General features: G+C 27.9%; 1 protein-coding gene across 2 annotated transcripts in view; it reads left to right on the top strand.

Annotated features, from left to right (window-relative positions):
- LOC129910308 (teneurin-a) overlaps positions 1-17,687 on the top strand; it is a 301,855-nt gene that overhangs the window by 234,536 nt on the left and 49,632 nt on the right. For both annotated transcript variants that reach the window (XM_055987641.1, XM_055987642.1), the window contains one exon: positions 8,621-8,740. In XM_055987641.1, coding sequence (XP_055843616.1) covers positions 8,621-8,740 — 120 coding nt within the window. The remainder of the gene's footprint in view (positions 1-8,620; positions 8,741-17,687) is intronic.

Raw genomic sequence — 17,687 nt, forward strand, 5'->3', positions numbered from 1 at the left:
CAACATAACGATGATGGAGAATTCCAAAAAAGTGGGTCTCGCAATTATGCCGTGCGTCTGTACGTCTCGTCTGTACGTCTCGTCTGTGCGTCCATCTGTACACATTTCCACAGCCTAAATGGGTAGACGGATTTTCTTCAAATTGGGTACAGATGATTTTTATGGAATTTTTAAATTTGTTTTTTTTTTATGAAATTAACAAAGATCCAAAGATCCAAAGAGTTGACTTCAATCCCAAAATTAAAAATTAGTCCTTAGTCCTTCATTATGGTTTGTTGAAAAACGAGTAAAAAATATTTTTTGGATTTTTTTAATTTGTTCAGATACATATTCCTTTGAAAACCGTTAAATATCAATACAAATAAAATATGCTTTCATTTTCAAAACTTAATACACCCCTGATCTAAAGGACAAAAGCATTGATATATATAGATTTAGCCCTCACTACGAGGTCGGTTTAAGTAGATACACCTTTTATGGGTTTCAATGTTGGGTATTTTGTGTAAATTGGTTATATTTTTTTTTTTTTTTTGTATTTCTTTCTACCAAAAGCTTTCTAAGAAAGAATTTCAACAGATAGACAAGGTATGATAGTATTTTTTTTTTCTTTTTTATGATCTCTTAACATGCAGAACATGAATAGGATATCAAGTAAATAGCCGAATTAAAGGGGACCCCCACCAAAAATATATTAACATTTCTAAGAAATGGAAATATGTTTGTTTGTTTGTTATGGGTTATTATTATAATGATACCTGTGTGATTTGACATAATTATGTATTTACGTCGAATAGCGTTAAATAGGGTATATTATGATATGAGAGTGAGAGAGTGTGTAATGTGTATATTGCTTAATTGAGTGCTTAAAGCATTCTTCTGATATCTCACGTACGGGGAAAAGAAAAGCTTTTTTTTTTATTATTTTTATGATTTGCTTAAATGGAGATAATTTTGAATCTCAAGATATTAGAGGAAGGTAGGTTGTAGGTACAGTTAAGAATTGAAATATCTGAGATTATTAAAAAATAAAATAAGAAAACAAAAGTTTATTTTTATCAAATTTTAAGCTCGAAACTACCTATTCTGAATATTTAACAAAAAAAAAAAAATATATTCATACCACATTTTACTTAGAAGGAAAAATATAATAAAGTGTATTATAGCTATCTATTTAATTTTTAATATTTTTAAGAATATGAATTTATTTGAATTATAAACATAAACAAAATGTTTATAAATTTTTATAATGAAGCTGAAAAATAAAATATTTATTTTTACTATAAAAACAAATTATATTTTATTTTTCGGCGAAAAGATTACCTACATTTAATACTTTTTAAGATTTTTATATATAAATATTTATGCATGTATTTAAAAAAAACGTACAATTTTATTAAAGTTTCAATTTTTTACTTTTAGATTTCTCCAGCTTAAAATCTGATGGAAGATTTTGGAAAAAAAAAAATTAATACAAAATATTATCATCAATAACGTTTTGAACAGTTTTTTAAATGAATAATGTATAAAATTAATATTTGACATACATTTTCTATCCCCCACTAATTGTTAGTTCTAAAATTCAATATGATAGTCAAATTAGACAAAAAAAAAAAAAACATTTTGCCTTCATTTCTAATTTCAAAATAGCTATTATATTTTTATTGTATCACTGTATCAGAAAATAGGAATTAGTGGAAAAGTGGGAAAAAGATGAAAGTAGATTAAAAAAGTTTGATCAACTCAATTGACTTTGCTAGTCAGTTGCCTTCTCAGACCATAGTAGCAGCGTTTGTCCAAGAGTAGTTCTTCCATACTCACAAAAGCGTCTCTGACTTCAAGCTGTGTTATTTCTATTATGTTAGTATTGCCCGAATATGCAAAAAGTTCGAAACACTTTTAAAATATTGTTCTGTCGAGTTTCATTTTGAAGAAATTTCGAAACAGCACCTTGCGGTTTTTTACTTTGAAAATATCAGTGAGGTTTATGCATTCTCCATCGTCATCCTGCATAAGACCAAGAGTTTAGCATTTTTACTTTAATGAACTACACGAATAAACAATGGTTCAAAAAGACCAAAAACAGTAGATTTTGAAAGTCCATTATTTTATCCAATTTTAGGCCGTATTTAATTTTTGTGACCATTATGTTGAAAGATAAAGTATCTTCTTTTCTCCTTTACATGTTCAATATCTATAAATACTCAAAGGATAAAAATAAACCATTTGGTAAAAACATCAAAAATTTGTTTTTTTTTTCCTTAAGTTTTTTACAATAGTTTAGTTTTAAATTTTTTTAAAAGAATATATAGGATATTTAATTAATTTTCAAGTTATAGACAAAAACTCAAAAAGTAACAGAAAAAGTCGAAAATATTTATCGTTACAAAAATGATCATATCTTTATAATTTTTCCATAGATTTTGAAGAAAATTATCTTTTTATCTTTGCCAGAAAGTGTACTACACATGAAAAATTTTAAACTATGAGGATTCGAAAAATTTTGATTTTTTCTTTTAGTAATAAAGTAATTTCTTCAAAAATTTAAATTAAAAAATGGATTTTTTTAAGATGTTTTAATACATTGCACTTAAACATCTTAGAGTGTTTCTTGCTTATTTACTCAGCTTTCAGATTAGTCGTTTATTACTCAAGATATAGCCCGAATACTAAGTATGCTGGGAAAAACAACGACAAAAAACTTTGAAAAATCATATCTCGAAAACCTATCCATAAATATTTTTTTAGATAAGATTTTTGAGTTTCTGGGCTCAAACTAGTAAACTAGTGTAATTCATAGAAAAATTGACCTTGCTGATGGAAGTCCTACCAGTAATAAAAAAAAAAACTTACACATTCTACTCCATTGCTCTCTCGAAGTAAAGATATTAGCTTTTATCATTAGAAGATGAAGTTGATCCAAGAACTTATTCGATACTTGGGAGTTGCGAACTGCGAACGTTGTGGTCTAGAACTATTGGTCTAAAACTATTGAAAAATTATAGCTAATTTGATGTTAAATGTTAAAAATGCTAAAATTTCATTCATGAATCCGGTTTTTTTGTAAAATTTGATTTGTCAACAAAAGAAATATAAATTATTCCATTAAAATGATTCCATCATTGGCTGCACATTATAATGAGACTTAACACCTCTAGTTTCTAATATATGAGGCTTTGTTAAGTCATTGATATAAGTCGTCGTTCGTTTAAGAGCCTTAGAGATAATATTCTACGAGAGTGGTCCGTTTTTGCAAATGCCTTTTTTAATTCGCACTTAACATAAAAAAAATATTTTTTAAATGTCCCATCAGCATATGCAGATATGTATGCCATTTAATATCTCCTATAAATGATACTATAAGCAATAAAACACTAATGGCTAAATGTTAAAAAAAAATATCAATAACAATAGTAAAATACCCTTTAAGGCAAAAAAAAAAAAACCAATATCATCCAAAACGTCTTTAAAACCGCATCAAATGTGTCTAACATTAAATTTTTCTCCATCTCTTTGTTGTAAAGTTGAGATCATGAGAGAATACACATTACGCCATAATGGTAAGGATTCGATTTTTATCTTCAATCCGCGACAAAACGATGAATTTCTCTCTACACCCACACTATAAATTTCTTCCATAAAGAATATAATACATTCAAAGTACCGACAACAAAAATAAGGCCATTTGACCAGGGTTTGAGAGAAGGCATATACATTTTTTTTTGTGTTTGGCTATATTTTCTATTTTATTAGACAGACGGAAAGACATCATCATCATCCTTGTTGAAGGGTAAAATTAAGTACAAAAGAAAATTCCTCTCTACAACTCTGTCTGCCTCTCTTTCCCGCACATTCCCAAGTGTGACTTAAATCATGTAATGTCAGCCAGTTGTAAATTTAACTTTTATTGACTAATTTCAATATACAGAACACCAATAAAGTGTAATTTCATTTTGACATTATCCCCAAGGTATTATATTTATACATAATAAATATTAAGAAAAATAAAATATGTATGTATTATTCTGGTATAAGAGAATCGGAAAGGATCTCTGAACTGATGATGATGAAGAAAACATGGAGGAGAGAGTCCTTTTGCAAATATTTATATCTATCTATCTGTTATAATGGTCAATGTATCTATATATACAAATTTTTAATGGATCAAGTCCTGTTGTTGGTAAAATATTGATGATAGTTAAATTTATAATAGATGTTATTTTGTGATGGATGTGTGTGGGGTTGTATACGAGTATTCTTTAAGGCTTTTGCTTGTTTGAGGACAATTTATGGAATTATAAATTTTCTATAAATAAGAGTTTTAATTTAAACTTTGAATTATTATCTTTATTGACGTTACGGCATTGATATAAAAAATATATATATGTATGTACTTTCTATTGTCATCAAATTGAGTTTGTGTGGTAGAATGAAAAATTAATATTGAGTAAGCTTTATTTTATGCTGATACATCATTATTGATGGCCATATACAAGGTTTATTTGTATTTGTGAAATATTTTCGATTCAAGGCATGATATACCTTTTAAGAGTTAAAATTTTCCATGGACACGAATATATTGTGGTAACAATCTCAATTATTGAATCTCAGTTTTATTAAATATTGAACTTTCATTACTCTTTCTACTTCAAAATTGGAAAAATATCTCCGCAACTTTAAAATTCTTTTACTATCTATTTTACAAATAAATTAAAGTATACATTACATATCTGTAGTAACAAAGAATTTTCTAAATTGAGAAACAGTGGGGTCAAAAATCCCCTTACACAGCAACTTCGACGAGAATTAAAAAAAACATTTGTTAGGTATATCCTTTTAAAAATATAGATGAGGTATTCTTTAATTAGTGGAGTAACTAAAGATCTACAATTTTGCTTAAATTTCATAAATTTACTAATGCCGAAAGATTGTCTAGGCAATTAAAGGAAAACAACTATATGGGAGTGAAGGACAATCTTCCATCGTTTAGGCGATAAATGCAATTTTATCACAAATTGACTTCAAACTAAAAAAAAAGTATTTGAACTCAACGGCAACACCTACAATATTATTAAAAGTACATTTTTAATTTATATTCGTTAAATTAAAATTAAGTAAATTGAAGAAAGGGTTTTTGAAAAAAAAGGTAATTAAACTCAGATTTTTGAAAAAAAAAATTATTAAAAAAATTTTACGTGTCCTTTTTAAAACTGTTTTGTAATATAGGTAAAATGCATTTATTTTTCAAATTTTTTTGGCCACATTTATTATGATTAGAAGGTATAAAAGGAAATGTCAGTATGTATTACAGTTTATGAAAAAAATTAAAAACTGTTTCATTTTCGAAGAACTTTTTTTAATAGAAGTTTTGAAAAAAATATATATTATTTTTTTTTTTTAAGTTCAACATTTAAATATAAAGTTATTTTTTCTTTAATCAATAGCCCTTATTTCTTAAAGTTAAAAAGCAAAAGTTTAAAATTCTTATTTGCCAAAGTCTTTAAAAAAATCAATTATTTCAATGCAAAATTTTAGTTTTTATCAAAAAATCCAATGAAATTGAAGTAATTCTTAATTTTTTTTCAAAACTGCAATAAATATTAGGTACCTTTTCCTCTTCAGAATTCATCTGATAATATTTGCGGCCGAAAATCCTTTTTTATATAAAATCATATTTAACTTAGAAAGAGTTTGAAAAAAGTCATTTGAAAATTTTTAATAACGTTTTATTTTACAAAATTCTGAGTTGAGGACCATTCTTTCACAAACTCTTGATTAAATTTAGCGGATTTCAATTTTACAGATAGAAATGAGATTCTGGCTTTTTAAAAACGTGTATGCAAATATTTTAGGTGTTGCCGTTGTGTTTTTTTTTTTTTTTTGTTTGAAGTTAGTTTGGGCGAATCACTTAAACGATAAAAGATTGTCTTTTAGTCGCACATATTTTTTTCCTTAAATTGCCTAGAGAATATTTTGGTATCATTTATTTTATGAAATTTAAGCAAAAAAAAAAATTTAATTTTAATTTAAAAAAACAATATCGGCAATTTTTAGCCTATAGACTTTAAAGTATTTTTAATTACCGACGTTTGAAAAATCAGAGCTGTTCGGCCGGGTTCCCTAATAATTTGCTTTACTTACTCCACTAAATGAAGAGCAAAAATTATCCTTGTTGGTTTAAGTTATACTTCTACCAAGGTTGAATACTTGTTGAGGTGTCTAAAGCGCGGTTCTCCTCTGCTCGCTAGATATCATTGTGCCTTTTTCAAATCAACACTTTTTGAGTAAAAAACATAGTAGGTACTTATTTCATATGTTCAAAAAAGTAGTTTTTTAAAAGACTACTTTTCAAGTTATTGGTCAATAACAAGAATTGAAAAAAATTATCCGGAATTTAATTTCTTATGCACTTCAATAAAGCAAGGACAAGTGACTTACAACTCTCAACTATTGTTGTGTGCGTGTAATTAATTTGCAGGAATTTAAGAGACCTACAATTTACCGCCCAGTTCGAAGCAGGAATGCACTTTTTCGTGAAAATGATACTCTTGGAGCATTAATTTGTCGATTCCACTCAAGATTAGTACCCCTTACAATAATGGTTATTTTTCTAGGTCATGGAGGCTGGGGTACGAACCCAAACCTCTTGCGTCAAAGTCCACCACACCGCGAAACTAAATAATTCCTGTAAGAAATTTTGTTGCAGAAAGATAATATATTTTGACTGGACTAATATCAAAATGTACTTTTTACACTCAGAGAACAAAATAGTTATTATAGGGATAACTATTAAAATAATATGTAGTTAAAAAAAATAGTTATTTTTGACTATTTAAATAGTCAATCAAAGTACTCGTATTCTCCAAATTAACTATTTAATAGTCAATTTTAACTATTAAAATAGTTATATGTGACTATTTAAAATAGTTATCTCGGTTTTAACTATTAAAATAGTTATTTTTTTCTCTATGTAGTCAGACTTGAATACTGTACACCATTAGGTGTAGGAATTTAAAAGTTTTACCCATAGAAATAAAACGGTTTACTCACATTTCAACCTGTGATAACTTGTTGAATTTTCTTATTTAATCAGTTTTTGAACGTCAGTAAACGGCAATGGTATTTTATTTTCCCAATTTGTTCAATATTCTAACTAAAATTGCTATATTATGTACAATTTTGCTATGCTAAAATTCTATTTTTTTAGTAATATTGGAGCAAGTAGATGGTAAGTACATTAATTTATCATTCTTAATTTAATTGTTTGACATTGAATTAATGCTTGAAAATTGCATTAAATTTTTGTTTTCAAAAATTAAAAATAAACACGGTTTGTGGTTTCAAAAAAAAAAAAATATAGGGAAATTAGTTGTAACTAAATATACCTATTATTATATATTCTTCTAAATATATTTCATCTACTACAAAGAAGCCTCCAGCCGATGCAACATTATTTCGAAAAGTTTTTTTCGGATTGTATCTTTTTCAACTCAAAACAGTCTTATCAGGAGACGTTTTTGATATACTTTGAGTTTTTTGCAACTAAAAAGCCTTGATTTTGGAACACACAAAACATTTATCTGGTATTCCGAAATGGTCTTTAATCATTTTAAATTTCTGAAAAGTTCATTAAGGTTTCTTACTGTGAATTGACGGTTTCCGAGCATTAATTATTTGGTAGTAAATTAAATTAGTTAAATTTGATTTATTTTTTTTCAAAAATATTATCTTCGTTACCTTGCATCTTAGACTTTACTGGTATAAAATTGAAACATATGGAATAGTCGTCAATCTAATGGATAATCCATATTTCAGCAAGCCCTCTCATAAAAAAAATAAAAATTATTCTATAGAAAGTTCAATAGTTGTATGCCTTTTAAGGTGGCTTCAGTTCATTACTGATATTTATAAAATAAAGTAAAATGCATTCTTGTTTTACCAAGATCATTTGCTACTGCACAATCTTGATGCTATCTATCTTCGGAATTTCCTACAAATTTTCAAAAACTAGATTTAACAACCTTATCTACATAACTTGATTAATATCAAAAATGTTGTTTAAATTTTTTTTTAGCTTATTCTCAACGTTCAATTGATAAAAAGATAATATACATTTTTAATTTACTGTACAAAATTAAAAAGTGTTTTAAGCTCAAACACTTACGTCCAATATCTTCCATCAAAAAAAAAAAAAAATAAATGTATATAATAAAAATTTTAAATTTCTTTTTAAATTATTAAAACTTTTTTCCTATTATCATGTAAATAAAATTATATAAAAAAAAAAATATTTTTTTGTAAAGTTTCTTGCATCTTCTTATTAAAATTTACTTATATAAAAAATTTATTAATTTCTATTTGTTAATAAAAAAAAAATTACAAAAAAATAAGCATCCCAATTAAGTTATAACTACTTATTATTATTTTTTTTAATCTTAAATTGTAATATGTTTTTTTCTTACACATATTACAGCATATATTAATTTATTTTTAAATATAAATAATTTATTTATATTTTTTTTAAACACTTACTGTAATAATGTTATACTGAAAGAAACAAAAAATACCAAATGTTACATTTTTTGATTATATAAAATTAATTTTTAATGATTTTTTTTTATAGTCGTGTCTCGGTAATGCGTGGTCAAGTTATTACACCACAGGGTCTTGGAATTGTTGGCATTCGTGTATCAGTGGATCGTGACTCACGTTTTGGATTTACACTCACAAGACAGGGTGGATGGTGAGTAAAGAAATTCAAACTATAATTTTTTATTTTTACATTTTTGACAAAGTCATGCGAGTGAAATGTTGAGCTCACCTCATATAATTCAAATGTGTTAAAAAATATGTGTTTAGTTAAGTAGTGAACGAATGAATACCTACCCATGAAACTGAATACATAAGTATTACGGTCATGCTTTTCACGGAATTTCTAATACAAAAAATATTCTTGAAATTTCCTTAACCAGAAAAATAAAGCATTGGGGTAGTCAAAACAGTGCCTTAGGGACTCTCAACGTATACCAGGGTCCTAATATAGCTAAATGAGATCATTCTTGTGATATTTCACTCGATTAATTTGGAGCACATTTTTTAAACTGCTTTTTTTTCGAAAATTTGAATATTTTGCGAAAATTTGAATATTTTGCGAAAAAGATGAGTATTTATGTGTCGGCCTGGCCTCCTTGTTGCTGTTAATGTTTTTTTTTTTTGTCTTTTTTTATAAGATCCTTTATCTTCCTTGTTCATTCGGCTGATTTTAATTTAATTAGTTTTAATATTTTCAAATTTCATTTAGTTGAATGCATCGCGTAGAAAAAGTACTTTTTAGCCTTATTACTTTTACTTGCCAATCCGACATTTTAATAAACACAAATTTATCCTTTATATTTAAATTATGAGTCCTGAACTATATCCATTCCACAATCTTATGAATAAAGGGGTTTTAAAATTTACACCCATTAAAAGCTTTGTTTCTGCTCATTTTCATTTGTTTAGAGTCAATTTTTCTCTAACATTATCTCTACATTATCATTGGGGATGTCATCAACAGAAAAAAAAATGGACTCTTACGTTTTTAAAAGTTGTTTTTCTTAACTTAACTGCATTAACATATACATTTAAGGAATTTTTGCAACAAACATTAAAAAATTTATAAAGCCATCTCAACATCAATTTTTTACCGATTGAAGTCTTACGTTTGATTTTCTTCTATGAACTCAAAATTCTATACCCTACCCAGTGGCGTGCGTTGAGTTGCCATGGCCCCGGGGCAAGACTAAATTTTGGGGCCCCTTTGATATTTGGGGGCCACTTACCTGCATACAAAAACAAAAGTACGTATACGCCATACATTTTTTTTGTATGGCTTATTTATTTTTAGGTTTATTTTAATGTTTTATTATGTTCGTATTGCACTTTGCTTTACTTACTTAAAATTTCTATCATAAAAGTGTGATGCTTAATTTTCAAAGGCTGAGGTAAGCTCGCCGGAATCCAAGGTTCGTTCTGAGGAAAGCAATCTTAAAACTCAGTTAGAGTGAAAACACCGAATTCTTTCCAATTAGTAATGCTCTTTATTCGTTTAATCAACTAACTACTTTCTTATTTACAATTATTTATTCTTTTTTTATTTATTATATTTTTTTTTTCATTTATTACATAATAATATATCCTAACATGCTCTGATTAGAAAAGCCCTGCCTTGAGTGGGAATTAGCCCAGGCCCAAGGTGATAGGGAATATTCCAAGCACACCTCCTAACGAGGGTGAATAGAGCGCTACCTATAACTCTCGGCGAAAGCCCAGGCTCAAAATGAGTGGGAAGTAATTAAGTCCCTAAAGCACAGCCTCCTAACGAGGGTGAAAGAGTTATTTATTAAAACTAAAAAAAATGTAACGCTTCGTTACAAAAGTACCAAATCCTTGTACTAGGGGCCCCCAAAATTGAATATTTAGAGACCCCTAAAATAAATTTTTTTTAGCTTAGAATTGATAGTTCTTGGGGCCTCTGTTCTGAAGTATGAACATGTACATATTTGATTTTCCATCATTAAACATAATTTTTTTTTACTGTGCGCCCCCTGAAAAATTAATTTTGGGGCCCCAAAAATTAAATATTTAGAGTCCCCTAAAATAAAAAATTTTGAAGCTTAGAATTGATAGTTCTTGGGGCCTCTGTTCTGAAGTAATAAATACATATAGGTTAGGTGTTTGATTTTCCATCACCAGACATAATTTTTTTTATTTTGGGGCCCCTGAAAAACTATTTTTGGGGCCTAAAAAGTGAGTGCTTAGAGGCCCCTAAAATATAATATAATTTTTTTGGAGCCAAGAATTAATAGGTATTGGGGCCTCTGTTCTGAAGTAATATTCGAAATGCCACCAATAACGTAATGTTTTTATTTTGGGCTCTGATGTATTTATGGGGCCCCTGAATTGATATTTAATTTTCCATTTGATTGTTTTGAACCACTGAAGTAATAGCTTTTGAGGATCCTCAAATAATATTTGTCATGCCATCACAAAATTTGATGATTATTTTTGGGCTCCTTAGTAATAGATTTTGGGGCCCCCAAATTAATATTTGATTGGCTCTCAACTAACGGGGTTCCTGAAAAATTATTTTTTGAGACCCTTCATATAATATTTTTGGAGCCCCGAAGTCATATTTTTTGGGGCTCCTAAAGTTATATTTAGTAATCCATCAACAAATGTAATTTAATTTAAAAAACAATTTTTTTTTAATTTATATTTTTTTTTGACTCCCCGAAGTAAAGGCTTTTGGGGCCCGTGACCTGAAGTTGTTTTTTTGCTTTTTTGGGGCCCCTAATGTATTATTTGTGGTTGCAAAGATTTTTCAAGTAATATTTTTTGGGGCCCTAAGATAAAATTAAAATTTTTTCTTTTAAAAAAGCAGTTTATTTTTTTGGGGCCCCTGGGGTAACCTTTTTATTAAATCAATATATATTGTGTGGCTACCAATGCATTATACAGTACACTGAATGATATAATTTGTCTCCCTTGTATCCGAAGTGATTCAAATACATTTTAATTTACCTACTTCGTAACTCAATTTATGCTAAAAGTTTCCTTCTCTGATTTGTCTCCAGTTGGGGCCCTGGGGTCGGTCGGGGGCCCCGGGGCGCTGCCCCGCTTGCCCCAAGGGAGTGTACGGCCCTGACCCTACCCCTTATCTCTTTAAGTAAAATATTTGTATTCAAAATTTCTTTTAATTCCATGAAATCCCTGAAAGACAAAACGTTTTTATTTTTCGATATTTTGTCAAATTCACATCGTAAATGCTTCATATTTTTGTGTGGGTTAATTTTTCCAGAGAAATCTCAATAATAGTCTATTGTTTCTAAAACAAGAAAATTTTCCTTGAAAATCTTTGCATCAGGAATGAAACTCACAATCTAAAAGTCAATTTCTAGGAAATTCCTATTACATGAAATCTTTGTGATTGTGGAAAGGAGTGGAGGAAATGTTGTTGTGCTAAAGGACACAACTTAGAAGTTTTGAGAAATAACAATTGGCGTAGAAACTCATATAATTCTTAAATAAACCTCACTTTTATTTATAGATGAGAGAGATAGAGTGAATTCTTTTGAGGAAGCAGGTATTTTTTTCCTAAGTTATAAATGGTACCTATAGAATGATTTCACCTTAATAACATATCCACAATCTTCAAATATTTCAAGCACATTGGTTTTTCGTAGAATGAGAGTTTAAAGGATAGAAATATTAGAGTGAGGTTCTTAAGATGAAATTGTTTATGTTGATCTCAACTATGGATATGAATAAGGTTTTCATGACTTAAAAGTATTAAAAGAATTTTATTGCATTCAAAGTATATTAAATTTGACGAATTCCTACTTAAAAATATATGTTTTTTTTTTAAACTTTGGAAAATAAAACGCACTTGCTCTTATTTCAAAAATTCCTTGGAACGTTAAAGCTTTTTTAAAACGTTATCAAATATTTTTTTTAAAGAAAAATTAAAAAAACAAAACTATTGAAAAGGAAATATTAATCGATACATAAAAAAAATGTTCAATAAAATTCAAAAGGCCGTTTTCAAAATGTTGATTTTTCAAAAATTTTATTTATTATCATTTTTACAAAATTTTTTTATTAAAATCGGTTGTTAAAGTCAGATATCAAGACCGTTAATAACGGTCTAAAATATATACTGAAGGGTGGGTCAAAAAAATGGAAATTCGTTTTTCTGATTTGGTACTTCGAAAACTCGATTGCTAGACACCTCTAGAATATACATACTTACCAAATATGAGCTCTTTATCTTAATGGAAAGGTCCTCCGCTTTTCAATTTTTCATTTTTACATCAAGCTTCTACCAAAAAAAAAATAATTTTTTTATTAATTGACTTTTTAGCCAATTTTTGTACATTCTTGTAGAAAATTGCACACTCTACAAAAAAGGTTAAATACACTTTTTTGAATTATCTAACCGTTTAGTAGATATTTGAGGTCAAAATATCGAGAAAATCTTTAAAAAATTCGTTTATTATATTTTTTGACCTCGAATATCTTTCAAATGGTTAGATTAATAAAAAAAAATTAAGAAGACCTTTTTTGTGGAGCAATCTGTTTCCTACAAGAATATGTCATGCGCGTTTGATTCTTATAATTTTTCAATTTGTTACAAAATTAAGAACAAAAAACGAATTTTTAAAGATTTTCTCGATTTTTGGACCTCAAATATCTACTAAACGGTTAGATAATTCAAAAAAGTGTATTTAACCTTTTTTGTAGAGCTTTCAATTTTCTACAAAAATATGTAAAAAAATTGGATAAAAAGTCAATTAATAAAAAAATTATTTTTTTTTGGTAGAAGCTTAATGTAAAAATGGAAAATTGAAAAGCGGAGGACCTTCCTAAGATAAAGAGCTCATATTTGGTGAGTATATTCTAGAGTTGTCTAGCAATCGAGTTTTCGAGGTACCAAATCAAAAAAACGAATTTCGATTTTTTTTTTACCCACCCTAATATGTATATACTGTATATATATATATATATATTTTTTTTATTTTAAAAGTATCTGCCACATGACATGTATTTTTAAACCGAAATCGTTAGAGTAGTTTTTGAGAAAAAACACCTTTTTCATTTTGTTCATATGGCAAGTTCCGTTTATTGGTCCTAAATTTTCAATTTCAAAAACTGTTGATTCTTCACTCTGAAGTCAAAAAATTACTCAGTTAATCAGTTAAGACTTATTTGGCCCTAGTACTAATTTAATTCTATTACGTATTCTTATTTTTTCGTAAAACGCAAATCGAAGGTCGGATAGGTATACTATCCCCAATAAGATATTTCTGCCACTCGAATCGATGGTTTCGTTTCCAATTGATTGTGCCAGAAGCGTATATTGACAGTTGCTTATTTAAATTGATATCATATTTAAATTCTTGAACCAGAGGTTCATACACGGAGCAAAAATCCCACATAAAAATAAGCGGATTCAACGTTAAATTAAGCGGATTTCTCCATGGGTTTTAGCAAAGATGAATTCTGTCTTAAATTAAGCAGATAAATCTTCTTAATTTCTCGAATGAAATCCACTTAATTTATTTTTATGTTAATGTTATGTTTTTAATACAAAAAAAAAAAAAATGGCAGCCACTGGGGATCGAACCATCAGCATGAAGATCACCTTAAAATTTACAAAATTTAAGCGGATTCCACTTATTTTAAGCGGATTCCACTTATTTTAAGCGGAAAGCGAATTGTTTTACGAGGACGGGATTTAAGGTGGGATTCATATTATTCTAAGGTGTCCTTTTTTTCCGTGTAACCATTTTCTATTCAATCTAAACCGCTAGTTGAAAGCCCTGGTTAAGTAATAAGCAAAAAAGTGAACATACCTACAATTAAATTCTATTGCTGATACAAAAATTAGAATTTATTCTTGAAATTAAGTGCTCAAGTTTGTTTGGTATAACATTTGGACCTTTAAAATCTTTCTTTTTTTCCGACATCCATTTCAACCCTGCCTTTGATTCAAAATAAAATGCCATAATAGGTAAATTCAATCATTTCATGAATGATTTAAAAAAGTATAAAAATGAATGATACATTCCTTCACAACCCTCTGTGCATATCAAAACCCTTAGGTATGGAAAGTCTTAAGATAGGTAAGTTTCTTCCTTTCTGTCATAGCAGTATTATATCCTACCTGTCTTTCTACAAAATTGCAGATATGTACTTATACCTACATACCTCCTGTCTCTCAAAAATTTAAAAGAGGTTGGTAGGTATATCCTTTCAGTTAAAAGATTTTGCTAAGGCTATTTTCTCAAGTAAATAGCCATCCCTTCAAGTTTGAAATAAGAAAAAAGATAGAGTAAGCGAGAGAGAGAGAAAAAGATCTATCAAAGGTTATTATAAGCGCAGAGGCTTCCTTCCCTCTGCGATGATGTACCTTATTCAACACACAAAAGGAAAAGAAAATCATGTTTGCTTTTCAATTCCATGGATGAAACTTTGCAAATAAAAAGTTAATTAAATCCTTGACCTAGATCGAGAAGACATTTTTGTGCTATAGCACACAGCATATACACTACACAGTTCAATGATTTCATACATATATATATTATATAAATATATGTATATCTATCTACTCTCCTCAGTCCTTTCGTTGCCATGAATACATTCGGTTTTAAAACCTTCTTCTCTTTTGTTGATGTTGTATTCTCCATCTTTTGTTCTAGTTCTTTCCAAATTCTGTAGGATATTGAATTTTGAACAAAAGGACAAAATAATTACTTTCTTTAGCCGTGCCTATACAGATCTTTAGTATTACTATATAGATGATAGCTATGGTGCATAGAGTACCTACATCCTTTTTTTTTCTTATCACCAGCAGTTATGGTTTTTTATTTATTTATTTTTTTTTTTAATTTATAAGAATGCTGATTGTGAACAAGAGTATATTGTATGGAAATGGTAAGGGTGTTTGTTTTGTTTCCATAGCCCTGCTGTGGTTAGAACTTTAAAAAATAAAGAAAATCATCTACACTCTTGTTATAAAGAAATAAAAGAGTCTGTTTTGAATTATTTTATCCAAGACCCAAACCAAAAAATTTTGCTACAAAATGACAACAAGAGATGTGTTTTTACACTTCTTACTTTGTTTTAGAAAAATATATTCTTATACATGAATAAACGAACAAAACAAAAAACACAAATACAAATACAAACAAAATATTCATCTTAGCTGGGAGAAGCACAGCCTCTTGCAGTTGCCTTTTGGCTTTTAATTTTTTACACTTTTGTTTAAGTCGGACAAAAGCTTTTTATGTCCACAAACATGTTTTGTACTTGTTGTTTCATTCATTAAAGAGAATCTGTAATTTAATACCCCGTTAACCATTTTTTCCTTAATTACACATTTTTAAAGTAACATGAAAAAGCGACTACATTAATGTTAATGCCTTTATTTAAATAATTTAAATGAGTTCGACAAATATTTTGAGAAAAGATTTTGTGCAGATTTCACTGATCAACAAAATTGAATTTTTTTTTTCACAAGAACCAAGATAATACTTTTCTAGAGGTTTTTGATGTGCTGAACTCAAATCTGAAGTCAGAAAAAGTTGATTGGCATCCGTTTTTGAAATATTACCGTTATAAAATACTAAAAAACATAATTTTGTCTGTTTTCGAGGTTCTGTTTTTGTGTGGTATAATTCATTATAAGCGAATTTGTAATGGTGCTTATAAGAACATTCTTCTTTCAAAAACTGTTTAAATTTTCCCGATATCTGTTTTATTGCTCGAGATATCTTAAATTTAAGTCAATAAGCCAAAGAGAAAATAAACGAAATCTAAAGTTAAAGTCACTGACCAAAGCATATTTGCCACAAGAACCAAAGTATACTGTTCTAGAGTTTTTTGGGTTGCTTATTGCTTAACTCGAAACCGCAATCAGAAAAATTCTATTAGCCTTCGTTCTTGAAATATAACCGTTATAAAAAAAAATCTTTTTTTTGCATTTTATAACGGTAATATTTCAAGAACGAAGGCTTATAGAATTTTTCTGATTGCGGATTCGAATTAAGCAACCCAAAAACCACTAGAAAAGTCCTTTTAGGTACCGTTACAAATTTATTTATAATTAACTACCCCACATAAAAACATATTCTCAAAAACAGCCAAAATGACTTTTTTGGCATTTTCTAAGGTATTTTTTTCAAAAACGGAGGCCAATAAAAATTTTCTGATGAATTGGGTATACATTTTATGAATTCTCATAAATTATAAATAACACATACCAGTTTTTCGATTTATCAGTACCACAACGAACAAATTCTTTTTCGGAAGTTTTTTTTTCAATAATTTTTAACATTCTTTTTTTCTACTCAAACGTTATTAACTGCCAGCTTAAAGACAATGTGAACAATTTCGAGCAATTTATTTAACAATTCAGCGATTTTCTTTTTGAAAAAATTCAAGAAATTACGATTTTTTTTTTTTTCATTGTTATAGTTTTAGGTATGTATTATGTTTTAGTGGAGTAACTTTAGCAAATTAAAGATCGAATTTTGATGATTTCTGAACTATAACTTCGATAGTGCAAAATACTTTAACCTCTATGAGTTGAAAATTTCCGGTGTTGCCATTTTGTTTTTTAAAACTAAAAATATATTTTTTTCAAAACTTTTTTTTTTTAATTTCATAAATTAAATGATGTTAAAATATTAGGTAGAATCAATTTTCTCACAAATCTTCTGTAAATGTTAAAAAAATGTATTACAGCACAACGGCAACACATACATTATTAACATATACATTTTTACGAAGCCATTAGTTTATTCCTATCTGTAAAATTAAAATCATGTAAAGTAAACTGAATGAGATGTTCTTGAAAAAATATTCCTCAAACTCAGAGTTTTGTAAAAAAATTCAATTACAAAAATTTAACTTGTCTTTTTTCAATATTTTTCTTATTAAAATATAACTTTATCTTTCAAAAATTGTCAAATTTATTGTGATTTGACTTCAGAAGAAAAAAAAATTTACTTTATTGGGAAAATATTGAAAAAAGACAATTTAAATTTTTGTAATTAAATTTTTTCACAAAATTCTGAATTTGAGGACCATTTTTTTCAAGAAATAAACTATTTATTGCTATTTAAATAGTTTACATAAAAAGAACTACT

This window comes from Episyrphus balteatus, chromosome 2 (assembly GCF_945859705.1).
Source record: "Episyrphus balteatus chromosome 2, idEpiBalt1.1, whole genome shotgun sequence".
NCBI classification, from domain to species: Eukaryota; Metazoa; Arthropoda; class Insecta; order Diptera; family Syrphidae; genus Episyrphus; species Episyrphus balteatus.